This window comes from Phyllobates terribilis, unplaced genomic scaffold, assembly GCF_046119375.1.
Source record: "Phyllobates terribilis strain yellow unplaced genomic scaffold, ASM4611937v1 Scaffold_7__3_contigs__length_470593459, whole genome shotgun sequence".
Taxonomy (NCBI): domain Eukaryota; kingdom Metazoa; phylum Chordata; class Amphibia; order Anura; family Dendrobatidae; genus Phyllobates; species Phyllobates terribilis.
The window spans coordinates 236862407-236889666 of record NW_027362767.1 but is presented as its reverse complement, the minus strand read 5'-3'; the positions used below and the strand labels follow the sequence as shown (position 1 = coordinate 236889666).

General features: G+C 40.8%; 1 protein-coding gene across 7 annotated transcripts in view; it reads right to left on the bottom strand.

The window, feature by feature from the left end:
- Positions 1-3301: 3301 nt before the first annotated feature.
- Positions 3302-27260, bottom strand: part of LOC141154244 (uncharacterized) — a 150535-nt gene continuing 126576 nt past the window's right edge. For all 7 annotated transcript variants that reach the window (XM_073639853.1, XM_073639852.1, XM_073639858.1 and 4 more), the window contains one exon: positions 3302-10036. In XM_073639853.1, coding sequence (XP_073495954.1) covers positions 9944-10036 — 93 coding nt within the window. In that variant the 3' untranslated portion in view covers positions 3302-9943. The remainder of the gene's footprint in view (positions 10037-27260) is intronic.

Genomic DNA, 27260 nt, shown 5'->3' with positions numbered 1-27260 from the left:
TAGCAGGTAAATAATTATAATGGTACCAAACATCAACTGTTAAATTGATATAACTAGCTAGCCTGGTACTATTATTATCCACTCATTTTTAGAACCAGAGCCTCCCGTCATATGGTAATTTACTAGACACTGACCATTCCGGCTCATCTGGAGCCTCTTGATACATCCGAAGCCAGTGACTGAAACTACCTAAGGGGATAACACTATTATAATCCAGATTATCCCGAAGCCTCTCCGGGATATATATATATATTTTTTGGAGATCAAAGGTACCCCCTCTCTTTAAATCTAGGAAGCATTTGCGCACGAATAATCCTAACATATTACCTACTCTCTCTCCAGAACATCTAGGGAAACGATTATTCCTATCCTACTAGCACTGCTAGCCAAGAAGGTTCAACCACACCTATAACAACGAAATCCACCTCGACTCAACCTCCGTAGGTACATCTACTACACCTATCAGGTAACCGAGTACCATCCATTTTTCTAAATTTGGACATCTTCTTTAGTTCTATCCCTCCTAGACTCATCTCTGGGATCCACCCTACAGGACACCCTCCATACCCTCTACCACCTGCTGATTGTCATACCAATAGCAGGTAACCATTCAACCGATTGACTTGGTGGGACAATTACCGGATAACACCACCTATTCACCTAATACCTTCTCTCATTCCTCTACCATAGGACTACGAGAGTCCCTATCCACATCCTACAAGTGCTCTACAACAAACCCAGCTGACCTCTTCCAACACCAATCCTCCGCCTCCGAGAGGGAATACGAATTCCAAATATTAATCTATTTTAATTTTTATGTTCTTATCCAAGTAGCTTGGTGTATTTTATATACTCCCTATATCTATTTTAATATTTGTGTACCAAACCTGGTGATATTTATCACCGTTTTAAGATCTTCTCCTCATTCCTATGTATTTTATATCTACGTAATAAAAGCTTAAAGTATTTTCATCCACCTTTGTTTTCCTTATCCAGACCCACTACCATCAGCGCGAATTCACTTATTTATTCTTACCTAACCTTCACTTGGATATTTGTGGTTCCCTGTCCACTAATTCGCCGCTTTGCTAGTGATTAGCTGATAGCGCTTCCCACATTTTACTATCCATGTGAGGTTAATTTAACATGCAGATAGGAAAAAAAAAAACCTTTGTGATTATACTCTGAGTTTACAACACTTAAAATCACACATTACTATGGTAATCTGAATGTTGATTAAAAAGGACCTGTCACTTACTAAATTTTTTTGGACTTAAATACCTTGTAAAAATCCCTGAGTTCCCCTCACTATAGCGCTCTCTTCACTTTGCACTGCATCACTCCATTGCAGTGATATTTCCATTTGTTTCTTCTGAAGTGCGGTATGTGAAATCTCTGCTTGAAGCGCAATTGGGTGTTTCTTTAGCATTCTCTGGGGGTGTTCGCTTTCACCCCTCCCTCCCAGTTACTGTCAATCGTGTCTCAGCAGCATCTAAGCCTGATAGATTAGTTGCCTAGCTGTGATTGGAAGTGTTTAGGAGGGAGTGGTGAAAGCGCACACCCCCAGAGAAGACTTTGAAGAAACGTCCAGTTGCACTACATGTAGGAATTTCACATACTGCTCTCCAGAAGAAATAAATGTGAATATCTCTGCAATAGAGCAAAGCAGTGCAAAACAGAAAGTAGCAATAGAGTCATGGGAGCTCAGATTTTTACAAGGTATTTAAATCAAATTTTGAGCAAGAGACAGGTGTTCTTTAACCAAAGCATTAAAAGTCAACCTACAGTACTAGCAAATAACTGATATATATAGAAAAAATTGTGTCTGTGTATACACAAATAGCACTGAAGCACTACATTTCTATACAGTGGTAAAAAAAAAGTATGCTGGTGCACACCATCTCAGCATATGCGAAAAGGATTCCCTTTAGGCATGATCTGGGTGCATGTACTGTAGGCCTGAAGCCTGTAGGGTCACATGTGGGGAAATACTCCCAAGTGTATACACTCAACTTGCTTGAAAAAAGAGATCTGAACGGAACTGAAAACGCAACTTTTCCATATTGACCAGCATCCACAAACCCTTGCAACCCATTCTCGACAACTCATTGATTTTTATACTTGCATTAAATCCATGGAGTGGCAGGGTCTTTCTTTTTTCCATCATCACAAAGATATAGAATTTGGCAGATCATGAACTAGAAAAATAAAGTATATTAGCATGATGAATGACGCATCCTGGACACAGTTTTTCTTTTTAGTTCACACGAGCTTTTATTGATACATTCTCATTAAATTCCTTACATAAAGTTAAAGCAGTTCTGACACTTATCAGCGTTCTCTGCACAAAACAATATTAAGACTGTCGATTCACCAGCAGCCATCACTGAGGCATCCAGGGGACCAAGAATATGGTAAAGTATAGTAAATATTCCCTTACTCTCAGGATGGCTGCATCTAGTGTTGTAACAATGAACATTGGTTCAGAGGCTGTACTGGGAAAACATGTGGTTATACGAGATTTCAATAACATGCATTTCCATTGGATAATAATATTTGGACAAAGCATTATCAGTATACAAGTGAGGTTCTGAGAAATCGTATTAAAGGGGTTCTCTAGGTTTGAACAATAAGTTTACTAAAAACACAGCAATTTTGTCTTGTGTAACGTGATTCACATTTGCATAGTTAATGCAACACAGCATACAAGTACACTATAATCAATGGCCATAGTTACATGTTCAAGGACAATCTGCAAACATTCAATCATATCATCTAGTGTCCAGATTATGGTGGATCCATGTAGATTAGAATAAAGTCAGACAAACCAGCCAAACTCCCCCCTGATGTGGGGGTGAAGTGTGCTTCGCAACTTGTTTATCACAGATGATGTTGGGTTAGAGAAGGATCAGGCAGTTTTAAATTTCCATGCCTGATCATTTTGTTCTCAGGGGAGATATGCCGACCCCATGTGTCTGGTAGAGGCATACTCTGCACTCCTCAATAAAAAGGCATTAAAGCTTGGTCGAGCTGAACATGTATGCCTAAGGAAAAGTCAGGAGAGAAAGCTCAGGGCAAAACTGTAGTTAGGGAAACAGCTGTCTCGTATATATGGGCACTTTACTATTCAGAGTTTGCTGACCTTGTTGCACTGGAAAGGACCAAAAGATTCTACAGGAATTATTAGTAAGGTATAAACCTCAGCCAACATAATCAGACAAACATGTAGATATCTATTCGGATGTCAGCTTTCGCTCTGCATTTATACACAAAGATATTTTTCAAATTTGGTCTCATATAAGATTCCAAACTATGGGGGTTACAATTACCATCATAGAAAGCCCAGTGATCAGATGAGGAAATATTTCTCTGCAGTTCAGATGGTTAGATCAAGGCTGGAGCTACAATATGACTTTATCCGTAACACAGGTTGCATGCCCAAAGACCGTTGTGCCACTGCTACATCATAACGTAACACAAGTGAACGGAGTCACATTGAGACCCACAAGGTGACAAGAAAGTCACAACATATCCAACTTTTTGCTTGTCACGGTACCTTGCGTGTTGCAATGCGACTTAATTCACTAACACTATGCTGCCATGTAACAGAGGCATACAGCGAACTGTATCTGTCATAGCCAAAGTCACCGTGTAGCCACAGGCCACTACTTGCATGCAACACTTACTGCTATGATACCTGATGCGAACATTCTTTATTGGCCAACTCAACAAAGTGAGCTACATATGTAATCTTAAATAAAAAATAGCGTACCTATTTTTTTTTTACATGCAAAACACAATCAACTCATTCTTTAATGTCATGGAACACAATTAAAAAAAAATGAAAATTTTTCAAAATTCATACGATTTTTAGAGAACCCCTTTAACCAAGTACATATCTGTCAGTGCAAGCTTATCAATATACAGGATAAAAAAAAAAGTAGCATAAAAATAAAAACTATATCAAGAAACAGAAATGAGAATGTATATTATATATCTACTCTACATGCAGATAAGAAGTACATATATGTATGTATATATATTATATATAATACACAGAAACTCTGAGGAGGAGAAGAATAGAAAACAAAAAAAGGGGAATTTATAACGACCATGCTACTCCACCCTTATTTTGCAATGAAAGGCTTCCCATGTGTCACACTATTATACAATGGTTAATCATGCTACAAGTCATTTTTAAAGCACAATGCACTGTCAGTGTAGATATAAAAATAGGGGGGTAAGTAGGACTTTATGGTTAGCTTACAAGTTCAGCATTTCAAAACATAAATAAAATGTTAAATACGACTTTACATGTATAAAAAGGAGGCACGTGGGTGTCAAGGTAACATCTCCCTTGAGGACCTGGCAGGTGATTATCAATCCGTTTGGCTGTAAACCAGAGGAATCCAACTTGTAGCTCCCTAGCAGTCGCGAAACTGCAAATCCCACTCTTGAGGGTTTCCGGCTCGTGGAGCACGATGGTGGTTGTAATTTTGCAACAGCTAGAGATCCATAGGCTGGAGACACCTGCTGTAAACTATTAAACATACGACACCATAAGAGTTCCCCATTACTATCGGCTGGGAATATCACCATAAGGTATGTCAAGTCGATACAATAGATGGAATTTACTAAATATTTGATCATCATAAGAAGTCGACTCAACATATTAATTCTCCTAAATGTAAAGGTATAATGACCAAAAGTATTGATAACAACATAAGATTTCTCAAATAATATACCATTACCAGGGTCCCCTAAATTGCATTTTTTTCACCATGTACTCCCAATGCATGTAGTACCCCTATGCTAAGTTAGTACCACACTGTTCTTTTTTTTTTTTTCTTCTGCGAAGCTTTAGTTAACATCATGATCCGGTCTCAGGACAGACGCTGAGGGCATAGCACTAGCATACATAATCAATATCAGATTGGTGGAGATCCAACAGAACAAATGTCATATACATCTAAAAAAAAAAAAAAAAAAAAATAATAATCTGCCAGCTTGTGACAACACAGAACGAGACTATTGTGGTAAAATATCACCGCTTAAACTTCTCAAATTCAGCTTGATATTGGAGAACTAGGGTGTTTTTGACCACACCTAAAAATGTTGCAAAGAAATTAGAAATGTGGATTCATTTCTGAGAATGACCTTATGATAAGATGACTAATAATAGCTAGTAAAAACCTAGCTTCCTAGAAAACCTAAAACTGTGAAGAGGACAGTAGCAAGTGTTTTGCGTCGCTTAAAATATCACTGCTTTCAGCAGCCTCTTACACAGATCGATGTGCTGCCGAGAGCGATGATCGTAACAAGCTATTAAACGACTGCCAGTAAGCAAACATGTTGTAGATTGGTGGTCGTTTGACCCCAGCAGTCTGGAAGTGTAAGCCCACCTTTACTTTGAATACCATTTTAACATTTGTATATAAGTGATGCCGGATGATCCGATATTCATTGTTCGAGTATGGACACTATGTCTGGACTGGCTGCATGTCTCCTGACCCAAACTCCGCATCCTCATACATGCCTACAAGTCTGTTGAGTTTGGGTCAGGAAACACGCGGCTGGTCCATATATCATGGCTCGCACTCAGACCGTGAATGTGGGATGTTTTAAGCCGGTCTAACTTTGTAAATACATTACATTACTAGTTCTTCACTGATCCTAAGTTACAACTGGTGTAATAGTCCAGAGCTGCATTTACAATTTTTCTATTGTGTTCCTTGTTGCCAGGAGAGCTAGTTCTGGTGATTTGCCTTCTCAAAAGTGTAGTCTTCATACCAGTGTACGGTAATCTGATATGGGAGTCTACAATACAGGAAATCAGCTAGGCTGTTAAGGCCCCCCATAAACATTAGATAAAAGGGCTGTTGAACTTTGGTGGGATCGGCTAACCATCTGACCAGATAATGTCAGAGAGAAGGACCCAGCCTGTTGGATTTCAGCAGCCATTCCTTGTGTTCGGTGTAAAGACAAGTCACTGCTAGATCATTCATAGGGAAGACAAGATCACTAGGCCGAGCTGAGCGCTCCTGTGTATGGCAGAAAGTCAAGAGAAATAACTATGAGCTGAACAATCATCTAATGTGTATGGCCAGCTTTAAGGATTTGTCAGTCCAAAACCTTGTTGACAGTTTCTGACCAGCAGGGTTCTGAAAGCAAGTTTGAATTATAATAGAAGATGTACATCAGAGCCATCTCTAAAATGGTGAATAAAATTAAAAATGTTCCCCTTCTTACCAAACTATCACCTATACACAGAAGCGTTCAGAAAAAACATACTTTGAGAAACCTCTTGGGGTCTATGCATCTCGAATGACTAGATAGGGGCAGGTCCCCGGCAGCTTCTCCCTGACAGCTACCTTAGACTGACAGGTCTCTCCTTAAGTATTTGTACAAGTACAGACATATCAATCAAAAGGAAAGGTTGAAGACAATGGGGACTTTCCTCGGACTAGTTATCTCAGAAGTGCGGTCAGGTCTGGCTTTTTAAAGTGTTGTATGTATGTCTGTATCAGCGCAAAACAAACACAGTCTGCAATAATGAAGCGAGTGTCTGATTTGGTGGTGTAAGCAGCATGAACCAGCTAATTTGATCCCTTTAACTTGATCAGTCAGGGTCAAACCCTTGAAATCCCTACTGGTAGAGGGCACTAAAATGCCCCGTAAGACTGGAACATGTGCGCCTATTATTGTCTTTGGGACTGCCAGAGGAAGCTGAATACTTTGCTCACCTATATCCTGCACCCCCATAGACCATAAATGCAGCATTTTAGATCTCCGTTCTCGGAATTGGTGGCGCTCCTAATAGTTTGGACCTCCAGTGATCAGTAAGTATTTATCGTTCTTGTGGATAGAAGATAACTTGCTAAGATTGGAATAACCCTATGACAGAAATGAGAAGGTGTTGGCACTATGGGATTAACCAGTTTAGAAAACTGATATTATTAATACATATAGAAGCTTAATTTAGGATTAAAAGCGTAACGTACCACAAGATGAGAGGGAATTACTATGACTGTAGATAAATGTGAATTATCTCCCTGGAGTTCATTCAACGCCAGAGCTTTCTCTGACACAAACTCGCTGCAATCTTTCAAAATAAATGGAGTCATTAGCTGTGCGAGGTCATGAGGACATAATGCAATTATTTCTACTAAAAAATCTATACTAACTGGCTTGATTCTCTCTCAATAGTTTTTTTTTTTTGAGTACACTTATCCTGTCTATTGTTACCTGCAAGCTGCATTAACAAACGGGGAGTCCTGATAACTTTGTATTTGTAGAATCGTCACCTCCATAGTTCTGTATCATTTCATCCGTGACTTAATGATGTGACCCGAAACTTACAGAGATCTGAGCTTTCTAACTGGGAGAACAGATTACACACACATTATTTTCTCTGGCTACAGGAATCCTACTTACAGAATCAATATATGAGAAAAATATGACGTATTTCATATCACTTTTGCAGTGCGTGTATACTGTATGTTAATAAATGTGATCATGAAAATAAGATGCAGGTAGAACATGTGCTGTGCAACAGTTATGTTCCTTTGTGAGGGTAGGTCTACACAGTGCAGATGTTTTACATGCAGATTTTGTGACGGATTTGCCAAAAGAATTCTCCCTATGCATTGCAAAAAGTGGAAAAAATGGAGAAAATATGCAACATACAGTAAGTTGACATGCTGCGAATTTAAAGGGGTCATGCAGGACTATTTTATTTTTTTGCTAAGGGCCTAAAAACTAACAAGCAGGTAGTTGGTAATAGAGGCAGCTACCTGCCTGTTCTACCCGGCGCCGGCTCAGAGTAGTCACAGACTGCTCCTGCCAGTGATTCAGCAGCTCCACGTCAACAAAGCAGCTCTTCTTCATCTGGGCTTTTCTGTCGATGCGGCGTGACTGCCAACGTAATTTTGATTGGCAGTCGGCTCCCCGAAGTTAGGCAATTAGCATGACGTCAGCAGTCAAGCCTCATCAAACAGAGCAGAAGAGGAGCTGCTGCTCTGTCGACGTGACGTCAGCGGAAGCCGCTGAATCGCCGACAGGTGCGGTCTGTCTGTGACTACTCTGTGCTGGCTGAGATGGGCTGTCAGTTCTTAGGCCGTAGTAAATTTTTTTTTAAATAATACGGGATAACCCCTTTAAAGGGAACCTGTCATGTCCCCATTAATGACCTTCAGATATGAGGTTAACCTGCAGATTAATAGCGCTCTAAAGCTGCCCAGCTGCTGAAGAATGCAGACCCGGCTGTCAGTAAATGTGCCTTTGCGTCCTTACAGCCGCTGCTCACTATGCACTAAACAATGACTGAAGCTGTGTCCCCCTATGACTGAAAAAGCCGGACGCTGCCGGGAGGAATAAAGTTAATTTCCTCTCGGTAGCCGTGCTTTCAGCGCGGTGGGTGGTCAGCTTTAGAAAGCGATTAAACTGCAGGCTGATAGCGTTTGCGAAGATGACAGACTCCCTTTAAAATTTGCAATTTCAGATTTCTTGAAATCTCATCCATTTTGCTACTATTTTAATACACTGTGGATTTCCCACTTGACAATCCAGTTGAAAAAAAATCTACTGCACATTGACCCCATGTGAACATACAGTTTTTAGGGTATTTAAAGCAAGTTGTGCTAGGAACCAACTATAAGGACTTTGTGAATAAATATGATTGTATGTGTTCCTATTCTATGTTCAGTTTACCCTATAATTACATCTCATGGCTTTAAACAGTTGTACAGATATAGATTGGAATGTAAACCTAGGGTAAGACTGCCTTTAGGCACTTTTTTTTTTTTTTTTTTTTTTTTAAATAAAAGAAGCTACAATTTTATATATAGTTCAATTTTAAACCCCTTTTTGTGTTTAAATGGTCATTTTAATTATACAAAAGCCTGGAGGTATCTAAAGTTATACTCTGTTGGGTCCAGGTTCCCACTAGAATGAGGGGTTTGTGGTGTTTCTTAGAAAACTATGCCTCTATGACGTAGCAGAAGTTTTATGTTTTTTTTTTAATGATGGGTGACCTTTTGAAAAACATGAAAAAAATTATTATTCCTCTTAACAAGAGGTTGCAAAAAAAATGAGCTCTTGCCCGCGTCTGCGCAGCACCGTTATTCTCCCGTGCTCTGAGAATGGGAACTTATTACTATAATCTATAAAAAAAAAAAAAAAAAAAAAATGAAAAAAAATCACAGCGGGACAAAAAATTCAGACTTGGTAAGTTGGTAAAGGAAAAAACGTATTCGAAGAAGCATGATGAAAATACTCACTAAAGTGTTATCTTATATGGATCTCCTAGTTATATACTAAGCCTCAAGCCTCCAACTACTGTGGTCCTCGGGATAGCTGGAATATTATATTGACATTTTCTGACGTTATGGTTTAAAGACTCTAAAAAAAAGGATATAAGAAGTTTTTCTGGTTGCTCAGAATCAACCAAACATATTTCCAGCACTTTCTGTTTCTGGCCAGGAGAAGGTAACTGATGTCAGGAGGCAACTATGTAACAGCGATATGACGGAGGAATTATCTCCACTGATGGTATGCTTGTAAAACGTCAGGATAGTTGATGAAGTAATAATATTCCTTTGGTGGCCGGCATCCTTTTCAAGAAATAGGGCAGTTCGATCTGTAATGTTCTATTATTTGCACTTCACGATACAATATTGGTTGATGCTGATTATAAATTCATTCACCGGTTGAAGAGTTCAGCAATAATAAAAAGATGCAAAAGTCCAAAATAAAGGTATCCTGAAAAATGAAAAACTTGAGGCTTAACACACGCACATATATCCAGCACATACATGTACATGCTCTGTCTATAATGTCAGTCTTCATTTAGGAGTTTTTTTTTCTTGTCGCGGTAATCTTTACAGTATGTTTCCGCCTGGTTGGCAGTAAAGTACTTTACATCCCAACAGTAAAGTCAGTGGCTTCAGCCCAGCTGCTTTGTGCTCCACCATACAAGTAACATTGCACCACCCGTCATCAGGCCGCCCCACAGCAAGCTGTACAGGATGTTCATAGGCTGTGAATAAAACACAGAACAAGTTATGGTAGGATACATGCAGTCTAGGGATACCGTCAGGCATCATTTATACTATGTACTCAGATATGGAAAAAAAAAGGGTTAATATATTTATTACAACGAAGCCTCTTGCTAAGATCATCTCTGAGAGAAGACTGTCCCCTTATCCAGCCCAATTCATGAATACATAAAATTCTCTGTATGCACTAAATGGTGTCAGGTGCTATGTGAATGCAGCAGACATCACCTTTCGTTCAGAAGCAGCATATAATAATGCTTTTAGATTTGTGACAAGACCCCATATAAGTCTTTGTGGCTACGTAACACCCACACGTGGCTGCAGTGGTCCAGCAGCTGCTGGAAAAGTAACATTACCACTTTCTGTCTCTGCGCAGACTAGAGCGGCTTGTGCTAGATCCAGGTTAGTACCTATAGGGGAGTATGGCGGAGTTGTTTTTTTTTTAATTTATCAATTACCCTGGGCATAATTTTAATTTGCGCAGACAACCCCTTTAATCAGCACCTGGGATTTATATAAAATGCCCAGCCCAAAAGAAATAAAATGTGCACCCCTGCCTCTGATATTAGTCAGCCAATAGGTATCTTTCCCAACTCCCCCTCATGCATATGCATATAGTCACGTCAGGTGTGATAAAGACTTAGTGCAACACAAAGGGAAAGGGGGGAGTGGAGACCTCCTAGTCTGGTCTAGTGTCACCCTATCTCAACTACCGTCCCTGTATTGGCTCTTCATCAATCGCCGCACGTGTGCTTCGCCCTGACTTTCCCTGGCGTATGGCTAAGGCTAGGGATGGGAGGAGATGAGCACTAGTCGATCTCCACTAAACTCTATAGACAACAAGGGTAGACAAACAGGGGGGATTGCTTAGATTTAGACAACTCCAAACAAATGCGCACAAGTCCTCAAGCTCCAGAGAGGGCAAAGTACTGCTCTTGCTAAAGCCTCAGAAGTAGTAATGAATATCGCCGGCACCTCCCTCTCAGACACACCAGGTATATATACACCCAGGTCAGGGAACTAATTAGGCAGAGGGAGGTAGCCGCTGGGTCCTAGAGACAGACAGCCTCTAAAAAGATGTCTTATGCCAAACGTAGAGATCTCCTGCAACCAACTGCAGGGCGACTGTCACCTCTGACACACCCGTAACACATATATTCTCCATAGGATCAGGTGTTAAGATTCAATAAGCCTGATTCTTCTTTTCCGTGGTAGATGATATCAGGGGATGTTAGGGACGATGCACATTAGATGATAGGCCGATCCAGCTAAACTTAGTGTTGTATGGGTGGGGAGGGGGGGGGCTTTAGAGTATTAATGTTTTTTAGAGATAGTATTGGGGGCCTTCACATGATTTCTTGCATGGAAAACATTGTCTATGCAAAAATCAGAGCAAAAATCAGAGCAAAAACGCAATAATTCAACTATTATTATTATAAGTGATAAAACTGTAGGCATTTTAGCATTCTAGTTAATCCTTTGTGAGCTAAAAAGCCTGGACTAATTAATGGGTTATTCCCGATATAACAAGCTATCCCCTATCCATATGATAGGTGATAACTTGCTGACCTACGTTACGATACTCTGCTTTCTCGGACAGTCCCATAGACAACGAATGAAGTGGGGGTCGAGTATGTGCACCACTGCTGTGTTCACGACGTGGCTCTGCAGAGGTGACGTCCGGTCATCTTCTATTCCGCAGAACGGATGGTTGCATAAGTTTAATATCATACGATGCATTATTATTATTACTATTTATTTATATAACACCATTGATTCCATGGTGCTGTACGTGATAGGGGGTTACATACAAAATACAAATATCACTTACAGTAACAAATAAACAATGATAGATTGGCACAGCAGGAAGAGGACCCTGCCCTTGAAGGCTTACATTCTACATTATAGTCTATTTTGCTGTTGACTTAGTTTAGTGGTTACTACAGTAAGATCTGTGGAGCAGATTTTGAGCAAGCAAAACAGAACGGAGGTTTGGTTACTTTCCATAAGAGTGTAAAAAAAAAATATAGAAAACATGAGTCATTGTTGTAGGAACATAATGATTGCAACAATTTTTTGCTGTACAAATATTTTCAGATTAAAAGAAAATGTAAAATATACTCCTTATTAGTCATACTAGCAGAGCATATACCTGTATGTGATTTACTATAAGGGTAAATGCATCTATTGCAGATTTGATGTCCATTTTCCACATAGATCTGTGTGTCAATAATACAACACCAGTTTGTAAGAGATTCGGCATGGGGGGAAAACAGTATATTGTATTTAATAGTATAAAAATGTAAGTAAGTCAAGCAGGCTGGTCACACTCCTACTTCGACTGGAAACAGACAGGCCTAATGCGTCATCACAAACAACCACAAGGGGCAGCATCCAGCACACGTGCATCGACTTCAACTGCAAACTGTTTGCGCATGCAGCAAATGTTGCTGGATGTGGCTTGTGAAGACGTACTTGCCTCTGAAGCATCCATCAATTCAAGAGGTGCTACCGGACAACTTGACTATTGGGGAGAGAGTTCCGGTTACTTATTATTGCCATTTGAATAAAAAAAATCATCATGGTGATCCTGTTACAGCTGTATCACCGGCTTAAATCTGGTTAAAAAGTTCCTTTAGGCTGGGTGCCCACGTAGCGTTTTTCAAGCGTTTATGCTGCGGAATTTCCGCAGCAGAAATGCTTGTTAAACGCTAGGTAATCCGCACCCCATGGTCCCCAAGGGGATTCCGCATGTTCTATGCACATGCTGCGGATTTTTCCGCAGCGTTTATGCTGCAAACAAAAATCCGCAGCATGTCATTTAATTTTGCAGAAGCGCAGCGGAATGGCCGCCATTGACTTGCATTGAAACGCATAGAAACCGCGACTGTACATTTGTACAAGCGGCTTCTATGCGTCTCTATGTGCGGATGGTACCCAGTTCTGGAGGAGAGAAGACTCTCATCCAGACCTGGGTACCATTGTACCTGTAAAAAAAGAATAAAATAACAAATAAAGTTTATACTCACCTTTCCGAAGGCTTTTCTCTGATTGCCGGCATCGCTTGAGGACCTGCGGTGACGTCACAGTCATGTGACCGCAGGCCCTTCACCGCTCTGTCTCGCGATATGCCGGCAGCCGGGAACCAGACAGGAAGGAGCGCTGCTGCACACACCGGGGCCTCGGGGGTGAGTATAGCTTTATTTGTTTTAATTTTTACGGTTCACACTGTATAAATCCATGCAGTTTGCATGGATTTATATAGTGTGACCTAGTTGTCAAGCACTTTCCAAGTGATGCTATCGCCTGGAAAGCGCTTGTCAATCTGCATGCGGAAACGCATGTGAATCCGCATGTGGATCCGCATGTATTCTGCAGGAAAAACGCATGCACAATCTGCATGCGTTTTTTCTGCCAGGGAGATGCAGAAATGCTGCAGAAATTTTCTGCTTCATTTCTGCATCGTGGGCACATACCCTTAAGTAACAACATAGCAACGCTATCCTGTTCAAGAAATTTATCTCTTGTAATTGGATCCATTCCCCATGTACACACTAAACTATTTTTTTTATACGTCTTTATAAGTAGTTGGTTATAGAGCAGGGTGACCCTCACTGTGGGCATTATTTCTATTAGTTGTGTTTGCGGCGTTCTTTGAGGACCAGATTTAGAGAAACTCCGATGAAGCACATCCAGTCCAGTACATGAAGTCCTCAACTTTCTATTTACCAGTCAATGACTTTTAAGGAGAGATCATCATTCCTTCTGCTCCAGAGCACATTAGTGACTAATACAAATAAAATTCCTTAAATAAAAATAACCAGAATCAGAAACTGGTGCTGCTTAATTCATGTACAATGACTTCATTTTCATAAATGCAACAAAGGGGTAACAAGGGTACAGATAGCAGCCGAGCTAAAAAAAAAAAAAGAGTGTAGAATATACCAGCAGTGAAGCAGAAAGTGAGTGAAATCACTAGATACAAATTTGGTGTAAGACGTAAGGGCCTATTCACACTATGTTTCCTTCTAAGGTGGGAAATATTATTGACATATTCCACTGTACAGGCATATGTCATCCAAGAGCACACGTTCCCAAAATAATAAATTATTATATATACACACAATTAGGTCCAGAAGTATTTGGTGAGTGACACGTTCTGGCATTTTGCCTATTTACGTTATGTGTTCAATATACAGTTATATCATCAACCTGGGTTTAAAGTGCAGACTGACTCAGCTTTAAATTGAGGGTGTTCACATCATAATTGGAGTAAAGGTTTAGGAATTACAACTCTTTAATATGAAGCTGCCTCTTTTTAAAAGGACCAAAAGTAATTGGACAGTTATTTCAAAAGCTCTTTAATGGGCTTTTTCCTCATAATCCATCATCAATAAAGCAGGTACAAGGTCTGGAACTGATTCCAGGTGTGGCATTTGCATTTGGAAGCTGTTACTGTGAACTCACAGTATGCGGTCATTGGAGCTCTCAATGGAAGAGAAACAGACCATCATTAAGCCGGAAAAAAAAAAGAAGAAATTCATCAGATAGCTGAAAATTTTAGGAGTGACCATATCAATAGTTTGGTACATTCTGCAAAAAAAAGCGCACTGGTTAGCTTGAGAACTCAACAAGGCCTTGACATCCAAGGAAGACAACAGTGGTGGATGATTGCGGAATCCTTTCCATGGTGAAGAAAAACCCCTTCACAACATCCACCCAAGTGAAGAACACTCTCCAGGAAGTTGTAGCTTCAGTATCTAAGTCTACCATAAAGAGAAGACATCATGAGACCAAATACAAAGAGTTCAACACAAGGTGCAAGAAGCCGCCCAGGTCTGGAAAAGCAAAACTAAGATCAACCTGTACCAGAATGATGGGAAGAAATAAGTCTGGAGAAGTCTTGGAACAGCTCATGATCCAAAGCACAGCACGCCTTCTGTAACACATGGTTGGTGCGGTGTGATGGCTCAGGTATGCATGGCTTCCTATGGCACCGGGTCACTAGTGCTTATTGATGATGTGTCTGCAGACAGAAGCAGCTGGATGACTTCTGAAGTGTACAGGGCGATTCTTTGTGCCCAGTTTCTGCAGCAAGGCTGATTGAACAGCGCTTCCCAGTACAGATGGACAATAACCCAAAATATATTTAGAAAGAAAACCAGGCCAAAAAGTGGAATGTTCTGCAATGGCCAAGTCATCACCAGATCTCTACCCCATCAAGCTGCATTTCACATACTTGAGACAAAACCTAAGGCAGAAAGACCCACAAACAAGCAACACCTGAAGACAGCTGCAGAAAAGGCAGCAAAGCCTCACAAAGGAGGAAACCCAGCGTTTGGTGACATCCATGGCTTCCAGACTTCAGGCTGTCATTGCATGCAAAGGATTCTCTAAAAAATATTACAGATGAACATTTTTTTTTTATGGTAAAGGTAATTTGTCCAATTACTTTTGAGCCCCTGAAATGAGGAGGCCTTGTAAAAAAAATGGTTGCAATTCCTAAACGTTTCACAAGATATTTTTGTTAAAGAAAGTATACTTGTTGAGATTTACTTTGCACAGTCCTGTTAGTTGCTCTTCAGTGTTGCTAAGGAGTAAGTGATAATTATAAATTACAAGCAGAATTAGAAGTTTATGTTATACAACGATGTGATACTCTGCAGCGCTGCACAGAGATTAAGTATAAATAAATAATACCTTTTACCAGTCATGCAGATGAATAGAGATGGGTAGCTTGCAGATAGTTTTAGACGCAGTACTTTTCCTTTAAGTAAACAGTGAGCCTTTCATTCTTAACCTCTGAAATCATCTGGGATTCTTGTCGGATACACACGGCTGGTCTCATCTTAATCTCTTTAAATGTTTCCAGCATCTCAAACTGCGCTCAAGAACATTCAGGTTCTGTTACTCTGTCTCAATGCTCTTGCACCAAACTTACAGTTCCAAGACTAATATTAGTCGTATTATGCAAACTATAAGGATTTCAAAGGGGCATCATTTTAAAAAGGTTTTAAGGTGACAGAATAATAAGAATTTTTTTCCTGAAGTTTAATGGAGAAGATACACTTGGCATGCATGTGCAGAAGAGAATGGTTGGGGTTTCAACCAGCCAGGTCACCAATGATCTGGCATAATTAAAAAAATATAAATAAATAAAGGTGTTTTTTTTTTCTTTTAATTTCTAATTAGATGTTGGAGTATTTTTGTAAATATATTGCATTATTTTCCTACACTGGTCCTGATTTCTATTGCCTTAGGAAACCATTGACAAGTTTGCCGACAGCCACAACAACTTCAAGTTCCTGTCACATATCAATGGTAGATTTTCCTTGATGAGGTTAGGACTCTTTTACATTGCACGATCTGCGACCAAAAACGACCGCTAATCGGCTACATGTTTGGTGATCGTTCAGTAGCCTGTTTAGACAGGTCGACTGCACTTCCGATCTGCACAGAACGATCATTAATAGACTGTTCTGTGTGCATAGTCTGTTAATTGTTCTTGGCATCACATGTCCTGTTTATACAGCAAACTTAACGGCTTCTGGACCACCCATAGTCCGGGCGGTCCTGCTCCTTCTCTGCAGTAATGTTCCAAAACATCACTGCATGGGAGTACAGCTATAAGCGATCGTGTGGCTGTGGAAGTGGAGATCTGAGCATCAAAGACAGCCGGAGTCATTATAGGGAGGGCACATATAGTTTATTACTGTCTGTGCTTTCTCAATCGCTGTATATACAGTGCTAAGGAAGGGCTGTGTATGCAGTAATAGGAAGCGATGACGGCGATTCCTCCTCCCATGTGATCGCTGTGTATAGGGCGGCAACAGGAGCTGCTGGGTCTAAGCTGCATTTCCCCTGTAACTTGGGCTAATACACCAGTCCCAGTTACAATGTAAATAGGATAAAAATAAAACTATTTCAACATTTTAAATGCCCCTCCACCCCCAAAAAAGGTCTTGTATGACCGTATGGGGGCCACAATCTGTAAAGTAAAAGAAAAGTAAATAAATAGAAAATAACAAGTAAAAAAAAAAGAGTAGATAATTAGATTAAATTAAAAAAAATACCACTTTAGTCCAAATTGCTGTTACTAGCCCCACTGCCGTAAAAAAAATTAATGTGTCATATCTAAAAATATTTGTTACCGAAAGGGGAACACATTTATGTATTTTAGATATCTTTGTGGTCATAAAAAAAAATCACGTGAAAGACAGACCCTTATTTCTCTTATTTTTCACTCTCATATCAGGGGGGGAAGAGAGAGAATATGATAGTGACAAAGTTTAATTAGTTGAAGATCCAAATGATAATTTTTTTTTAGCTCTTTAAGCCGCATGTACAACCACCCACCCCCTCATTGAAAATGTGCCTGGTCAGGAACAGGAGTAAATGGCTAAAAAAAAATGGTTAAAAATAATTTAATCTAACAAATGAGCCTCAATATAAGGAAACACTTGTTCCCAATAATCAGGCAGAGAAAATGTACCTTTATTGTACAGCGTCTACTATGGCAGTGCCATTTCTAGAAACTGCCCTATATAGAGATTGGGCAAGAAAAAACATTAAAAGATTTCAGCTTGGCTATGCAGCCGAGGAACTCAGTATCAGTGCGAGACAGGTAGTATAATGTAAAAAGTTACAGTACAGATTGATGAACGCATTAACCGGTTATATAAACTGACACGTTTGTTAGAAGGTGAACATGTAACTGTAAAAATGTAATGATCAGTGAAATAGTTAGGAGCCAAATTCTCACCTGCAGACCATAAAATGTTCCTGCCTTGGTTTTCTCCCATAGCATTTGATAGGAGGAAGAAATAAAAAACACAATGCCTGGTATGCTTGGTTTGGGGGAAAAAATGTGGTAAATGCTAGAAATCATATATTTACTGAACAAAGTGATCAGGAGATTCAAAAGTCCTGTTAACAAAAACAGAAAATCTGCAGAACATGTGAAAGGAACTCACATGAACTTGACCCTAAAACCCCATGCTAGGAGGATATAGAAACTTCAGGTTATACCTGTGTTTTCATACACATACATACGTTTAAAGGGATCAGTCAGAATAATTTTGCTACTCAAATTAGTGGTATGGTTGTAAATATCCTAGTACAATAATAAAAATGAAACCGGTTTCGTAGTAATGCAGTGCACCAGAGCGGAGAAATCAAGCTTTAAAGCCACAGGCAAATTAGCCTGTAAGTGTATTGTGCGCGTCATGCACTTCTACTGTACTGATACACCCCTAATGTACTTCCAGGCTAATTTGTAGTAGCTTGATTCCTCAGCCTTGGTGCATCGGATTACTATGAAACAGGTATCATTTTTATTATTGCACTAGGATATATACAGCCATACCGATAGTTTCAGTAGCAAAATTGTCCTGACGTGTAATGAAGTAAGACATGAATGAGGGCAATACTAAAGAGGATTGAAACTGGATATTAGGATTTTTTTTTTCTCCATGCATATTATTAATTCTGCAACAATAAGGTCTGCAACTTAAGTAAGGCCAATGCAAAGAGGAGTGCAATCATGCAATGCATGTATATAACCAATGTACAAAACACGTATAAAGACAAATACAGGATAAATTATCTGAGCATCTAAATTCTGCCACTGCAAAAACCACATAGGAAATGAGCAACCTTAGTGCTTCTTATTGTGCAATGTAATAAATAGTCTGCCATGTTATCCATGCCAACAAAGAAGAAAAGCATAAAAACACAGTCAGCACTTTCAACCCAAGGGTGTGGAGATTGAAAGAAATATAAAAATAGAAGAATTCTTCAAGAAAGGGACACAGAGTCCGAATGTATAATCCAGTTATCAATTTTGTGAGATGCTGTTACTTCTCATATTCCCAAAGTGAAGACTGGGGACATAGCATTATACATTATTTTAGGAGCAAACATAAAATGTTTTACTTATGAGGAATGACTGAGATCTGCAGGACGACTTGGCTACCCTGCTATAGGGAGCCGAGCCAGTAATGATAGAGCAGGAATGTCCGAGCTGTTTATTTAGCTGTTATTTATTGTGTTTACTTATATCCCATAAGATTTTGTATGCCTTAAGGATAGGCTCCTACTAAGGTTCCCTGTGGATGCTCCAAAGGAGACAAACACATTTGGATTCATTTATGACAATGCATAGGAAGTCAATATTGTAAGACAAGCTACTGAGTTGGTGCCATTTGATGTAAGACATCTCCACAACACTTTAATAGGGTTTTCCAGAAAGAAAATAATATTGGCTGTTTTTAAGATAGGCCATTTACACTTGATTGGTGAAAAAACAATCCATGAGAACAACAGAGACCATCAGGAAGAAAAGGGGGCCTTCAATGTTAATGTTCATTGAGCAGCTGTGCCTGGTTTTGCACTTGTCAGCTCCTATACAAAATACTTATTAGATGATCACTTGCCTGCTTTTGACTTTAAGGCTATGTGCACACAACGTATTTTTTAAGCGGATTCTGAATGGAATCCGCCTGAAGAAAGTGCTGGATAAAATGAACATAATACACAGCAAGGTAAAAACGACACTGCTGAGCACATGGTCTGTCTTATGTCACATCGTTTAACCGCTTCAGGGTTCGTTTCATCTGCTACAGATTTAATAGATCTCTGAATGCCGAGCTCTGTAGAACCCCGCCTACACCACTGATTGGCAGCTTCCTTTGTACACTGTGCATAGGCAGAAAGCTGCCAATCAGTGGTGGGGGCAGGGTTATACAGCACTCATGAATATGGAGAACAAAATGGCAGCAGATTTACTAGTCCTATAATAATAATCTTTTGCTGATAAAACTGTGATTTTATAAAACCTACAGCAAGCAGCCCAGTAAGTGACATCACTGGAATCAGGGTCTCTATATTATGCTGCTCTAGGGCAAAAGCCTTGTGACAGATTCCCTTTAAAGGAGTATTCGTATTCTAGTTAGTTAGTGATGATATAACACTACAATATGCTATCACTTAAAAGATCGCTTGGGGTCTGACTTCCTGAACCCCCACTGATCCTGAAAATAAAGAGACTGCAGCACTTCTTTAGCACTACATTCTCTGCACAGTTACTACATGTGCTGCAGCGGGTGGCTCAGATGCTCCTGCAGAAGGAAAACAGTGAAGGGGACGTAGCAATAAAGCAGTGATGTGGCCCCTTCTAGGCGTCTGAGACATCTGACCCATAGCGATCATTAAGTAAAGGCATGTGAGATGGGACTACCCCTTTAACTCTGAGTGAGAAAAAAAGTATCTGCCATATCTAGATTAAGAGAAATGGCAAGTGTTTTTTAGTGTTTCTACTGCAAAAACCTTGTAAAAAAAAAAAAAAAAAAAAAAAAAACGCACAGAAAACACACCAAACAATTGGCATAACGCTTTTTCTAACAATTGGAAAGAAATACGACATGCACGGTTTTTAATTCAAATGAATGGGAAGTTTATTGAAACTTTTTTCAATATGCATTTTGGCACGGGATCTGTGACTAAAAAAACGTTGTGAATATACTCAAGTGTAAATATATATATTTTTTGGTTCTAGGCCAGTTACACCAATCCCAAAGATTGGTGGGGTAGTTGGCAGTAATAGGGGTAAAACATTTAAAAATAAAAGTAATACAAGATCAGGGAAGAAGACAATGTATCAGGAGAATTAAAGGGAATCTGTCAGCAGGTTTTTGCCATGTAATCTGAGAGCAGCATGATGTAGAGACCAAGACACTGATTCCAGCGATGTGTCACTTACTGAGCTGCTTGCTGCAGTTTTGATAAAATCTGTTTTCTCTGCTGTAGATGTAGCAGTGCTATGAATGTTGATCTCTGTGTAACCCCACATGCCTGATTGGCAGCACCTGTGATACCTAGTCCTCCAGCGATAATCCAATGCTGATAAAACACTGATTGTGTTGAAACTGAAGCACAAAGCCTAGAAAGTGACACATCCCAGAGGCAAGCTCTCTTGCCTTATATTATGCTGCTCTCAGATTAAAATTGCAAAAACCTGCTGTCATATTCCCTTTAAGAAAGTTTGTAGCTGTGGTTCTGCATCAAAATGGTATCTTGATAAAAAGTCTTCAGAACTTCCCAATCTGCAACTTATTTTATTTGTTTTTGCTCTATCTGACAGATCTGGTTTCAAGTATATTCTCAGGAGAATTGGAGGAGAATCTGCTACAGTTTAATTTTGAGAGACAATGGAAGGGAGTGGCGTCCAGAGAATTCATGCAAGTTCTGCTCCAGGGCACACATTCTACAGGCAATGTAATAACACATCTAACAACAGTAAGGGCTCAGCTACATCAGTGCACAGTGATAGCATAATATCTATCATAATACCTAGGAACTCAGCATCGGAAAATCAAGGAAAAGTGCTGTGTGTTCTTACCTATCTATGCACCTACAAAATAGCAGTTCTCTTATACTCATCAGTCCCATCTTTTTCCAGCACTCAATGCCTCACTTTATTTTAATACCTATGCCTCTAATCTCTTTTGTATCCTATATCAGCATTTCATCAACTTCATTTTCCCTTTCTTTAAAGGGAATCTGTCACCACTTTGAAGTTATCAGACCTCTACTATGGCCATACAGGGTATAGAAAAGTAAATGTATACATACCTGTATGGCCCATAGTAGAGGTCTGATGGCAGAGAAAAGCGCTTTAATCAATTCTATTTTGTACAGGCTTGGCGTCCAGGGGAACGCCAAGCAATCCCCGTCTATATGCTTATTATTTCCCCAAATCCCTGCCTGTATGCTTAATTATCATATTCCCCCCTTCCCCTGCAAACAGGGCCGGAGCTGCTGCGGAGGCACGGGGAGAGGTAAGTATTGTGCCGGGGCCCTGAGCAGGTGCGGGGGGGGGGGGCACTCACCGTCAGGCACCCCGCCATGCTATGGGACCCATGAGTGGTGCGGTGCTGGTGTCAGCGCCCGCTCCCCCCCTGCTTGCTCAGGGCCCCGGCACAATACTTACCTTTCACCGTGCCTCCGCAGCAGCTCCAGTCTCTTCCGCGGCTGCTGAACTGTGACGTCTCAGGTCAGAGGGTGCGGTGACGTCTTTACACTGTGCTCTCTCCTGAGCCGTCACAGGCAGCGCAGAGCGGGAAGACGCCGGCGCGGGTGAGGGGTCCGGAGCAGAGGCAGCAGGTGAGAAGTGAGGTGAGTATTTGATTATTTTTTTTAAATATGTATGGTGGAATGGGGCATTATATGGTGGGGGGGGACTAGTGACATCCTGCATGGGGCATTATATGGGGGGGAACAAGTGACATCCTGTATGGGGCATTATACGTGGGGAGATGTTACATCCTGCATGGGGCATTATATGTGGGGGGAGAGGTGACATCCTGCATGGGGTATAATATGGGGGGGAGGTGACATCCTGCATGGGGCATTATATGGGGGGGGGGGGGGGGGGAGAGGTGACTTCCTGCATGGGGCATTATATGGGGGGGGGGTGACATCCTGCCTTGGGGCATTATATGGGGGGGAGAGGTGACATCCTGCATGGGGCATTATATGGAGGGGAGAGGTGACATCCTGCATGGGGCATTATATGGAGGGGAGAGGTGACATCCTGCATGGGGCATTATATGGAGGGGAGAGGTGACATCCTGCATGGGGCATTATATGGGGGGGGTGGTGACATCCTGCATGGGGCATTATATGGGGGGGGGGGGGGGGAGAGGTGACATCCTGCAAGGGGCATTATGTGGGGGGGGGAGAGGTGACATCCTGCATAGGGCATTATATGGGGAGAGAGGTGACATCCTGCATGGGGTATAATATGGGGGGGGAGGTGACATCCTGCATGGGGCATTATATGGGGGGGGGGAGGTGACATCCTGCATGGGGCATTATATGGGGGGGGGTGACATCCTGCATGGGGCATTATATGGGGGGGGGGTGGAGGTGACATCCTGCATGGGGCATTATATGGAGGGGAGAGGTGACATCCTGCATGGGGCATTATATGGAGGGGAGAGGTGACATCCTGCATGGGGCATTATATGGAGGGGAGAGGTGACATCCTGCATGGGGCATTATATGGGGGGGGGGGTGACATCCTGCATGGGGCATTATATAGGGGGGGGGAGAGGTGACATCCTGCATGGGGCATTATATGGGAGGGGAAGAGGTGTCATCCTGCATGGGGCATTATATGGGTGGAGGGGGTGACATCCGGCATGGGACATTATATGGGAGGGAGAGGTGACGGTGACATCCTGCTTGGGGCATTATATGGGGGGTGACATCCTGCATGGGGCATTATATGGGGGGAGGTGACATCCTGCATGGGGCATTATATGGAGAAGAGGTGACATCCTGCATGGGGCATTATATGGGGAAGAGGTGACATCCTGCATGGGGCATTATATAGGGGGGTGACATCCTGCATGGGGCATTATATGGGGGGGGGGGTGACATCCTGCATGGGGCATTATATGGGGGGGTGACATCCTGCATGGGGCATTATATGGGGGGGAGGTGACATCCTGCATGGGGCATTATATGGGTAAGAGGTGACATCCTGCATGGGGGGGGATAGGTGACATCCTGCATAGGGCATTATGTGGGGGCCAGTATTCTGTATGGAAGTATGGAACGTTATAAGGGGGCCAGTAACCTCCATGGAGCGTTATATGGAGGCCAGTATCCTGTATGGAGCATTATATGGGGACCAGTATCCTGTATGGAGCGTTATATTGGGACCAGTATCCTGTATGAAGCGCTATATGGGGACCAGTATCCTGTATGAAGCGTTATGTGGGGACCAGTATCCTGTATGAAGCGTTATATGGGGACCAGTATCCTGTATGGAGCACTATATGGGGACCAGTATTCTGCATGGAGCAATATATGGGGCCCATAATACTTTATGGAGGACTATACTGTCCGGTCTGCACTGTGCGTTGAGAGAATTTGTCGGTTTCTGAGCTATTGTGGAATTTACAATAGATATCACTTATGTAATGTAAGAAGTGAAATCTTCTCAATTTTACTTTATATATATATTTCTCTGCGGTATCTGTGCATTATGAATAGTGGTATGTGTTAAAGGGGCCCACTGAGACTCTTTCGCCCAGAGTCCACAAAAACCACAGTGTAGGTCAAAGGGCCCTGTGACGTGCAGGGGAGGGAGGAATATGATAATCAAGCATACAGGCGGGGATTTGGGGAAATAATAAGCACATAGGCGGGGATTGCGTGGCGTCTCCCGGACGCTAAGTCTGTACGAAATAGAATTGATTAAAGCTCTTTTCTCTGCAATCAAATCTCTACTATGGGCCATACAGGTATGTATACTTTTAGTTTTTTATACCCTGTATGGCCATAGTAGAGGTCTGATAACTCCAAAGTGGTGACAGATTCCCTTTAACACTTCCTGTCTTAGATGGATTCCTTTGAGATTCACATTTACAGCTGCATCTATGCGTATTGTCCCCTTAGAATACAGACATTTACTCACTATGATCTTGGGACATTGGGATGATCAGGTGGTGGGTGTGGGATGTATTCCACCAAACAAAGAAAATCCTACTTTTGGAGAGTTTAGAGCAAACTAGAGATTTTAGATACCCAAAAAAGACTACTTTAGACCATTTAACATAACCAACTTTTAGTGGCATGAATAAGATTGACATTGAAAAGCCGGTCTGCCATTGTTGGGTGCAGTCATTGGTGAATCATTAATGTCAAATAACAGATCTGCATCCCACGATAGAAAGCTAGACCAGGTCATAGATCAAGAAAAACATTGCACACGTCACTCCGCAATAATGACTTTGTCGCTTACTATCCATAAGAGGCACTAGCGATGTTGGGTGTTAGAATGCAGTTAGTAAGGCACTGATCTGGCGGCCACAAACTACCAACATGGCTTATAAACCAGAGTCCTGCGAATCGTTTTGCTCATTTGTCATTTTAACTTATGGTGTGGTTGTTCAGAATAGGTCTTCAATGGCCAATGTAAACCAAAAAGATTTCTAGAAAACAGCTGTGTGAAATCACTAATAGATGGCCAGTTTAGGTCCTCCACTTAACAAAAATATACTTTTTAAGAGAGAAACAAAGAAGTTTTCTGCAAGGAACACAAAAGTTCACTTTGACCCTGATGTTTGAAGTTTTAGTGTCCCCAGAGACTCCTGCCACTGCTGTCTTTACTTTGATGAAAAACAGAGAAATGAATCGTAAAATGTTATATATTTACATTCCCAGTCAACAGTTATCACCAATATAGCAAAAGCAGTGAGTTTTGGTAAAAATTGGTCTCAACTCTACTGTGTTAATTTCATAATGTACACATTAAAGTAAAATATCTGCAATATGGAAACTATCCATTATACCAACAAACATATTTCTAATGTCTGCAAAAAGCAAAGAAAATGAAATAGAATACCCAGGTTCAGGAGCTTATAACCAATTAATGGATTAAAGGGGTTGCCCACTACTTTTTTTTATTGATGGTCTATTCTTAGAATATCTGATCGGTGGGGGTGTGACACCTAGTACCCCCGCTATATCAGCTATTACTGGCCGTACTCAGATACAGCCAGAATACAGCAACTACGTCATTTATACCGTGGCCGCGGCTGGAAACTGCAGATCTACCTCCTACTCCAAATAGGGTGTGGATCTTTAGTACGGCTGCGGCCAATATAGTTTTAACGGAGTTGCTGTGTTTTGGCAGAGAACTTCAGGTGGCTGCCGGCAACAGTGTCTCGACCCCACCGATCAGATACTGATGGTTTTATCCTATTCTATGGCCTTTTTTGTGTATAATGACGAACAGGCTGTGTAAACTGCGGGCCCAATAGGAACATTGAAAGAGATATTATGATGTTTAGACACCAAATTAAAGTCTTTACTACACACAGTATATGGTAGGGGGCTGGGAAAATATAGAACAGAGAACAAATTGAGATCTGAGCAGCCTCATTTGTGTGATCCATGAGTATTATATATGCTCTCTGCAAGTTTTACCTCCTAGGCTATAAGTCATGCTTACTATTATTGCATTTTTGCCAATGAAATATTTTAGCATCGCAGCCACTTATTGCATTGCAACCTAGGATAAAAAAGAAATTATAGCTCAAGTCTAAGAAGAACAGAAGAGCAAAGTAAAGTAATCTGAAGACGTCAAGTGTCAGAGAGGGGATTATTGCGTGGGGCCAACACATACATGTAATACAAGTAGAAGTAAACTAAAGAATTCTGTAACTTTAGTCTTCGAAGAACTAAAGAACCCATTCCTACACATTAGTTAGCAGATCTCCTTATCTTTGGTATTTTTACAAACCTTCATCATCTCTTGTGTTTTTGTAAGGGTTTTGTGAAATGTTTCTATAAGAATAATGATAATGCCTCCTGAATGAACACTTGTTTTGTAGACATGTTTTATGTCTTGAGGTCAATCTGAGGGGCAAAAGTCATATGTGGTATGAGGTTTTGTGTCTGGGAACAAAAAAATGTGCAGACATGGGCCAGGAAGGGAGCTACTATCTGATTTTACTTTTCAGTATAGTTTTCTATACTTGTGTGAGATTGGGGGTTATTTGTGACAGCGGTCTTCCTGACAATGGCATTACATCACACCCTAAGGAATTCCTTCTGCAAACAGTCTGATATCATGTAGTCATGGCTGAAATCACAGCTTGTCAGAGAGGAAGAATCCTTGAATGTAAAGAAAATGATTAACAACATCTGGAATACCTTCAGCAAGAGAGAGAGAAAGAAAAACAGTAACCTTTAGGCCTCTTTCAGACTCGCTTTCAACTTCTTTTTTTACTCTTAAAAATCACTGTGAATTTTAAGCATTTTGCTTACAAGCATCTTAGAGGTGTTCTGTTCATTGTTACATGTATTTTTTGCATTTTCAACTCTTATATAGAAGCTTATCTACATCATAGTGTGTTTCTAAAAATAAATAAATAAAAATGCTACTGACCCATAGATCGGCAAAATGTCACAACACAAAAAAAGTTGTTAAAAGAGAAAAAAAATTACGTAGTGGTGGTCAAATAGGGCGTTTCTCTCTGGGATAACCATGAAATCTATTACATCTTTTTCGGCTGTAAAATCTGTCACATCCATAATTACCTGATTAAGCTTCTGCTTTTATTTGCATCATACAAGTCATCTACTCTTAAGAACTCGTCAAAGAATTAAAGGGAACCTGTTATGTCCTAG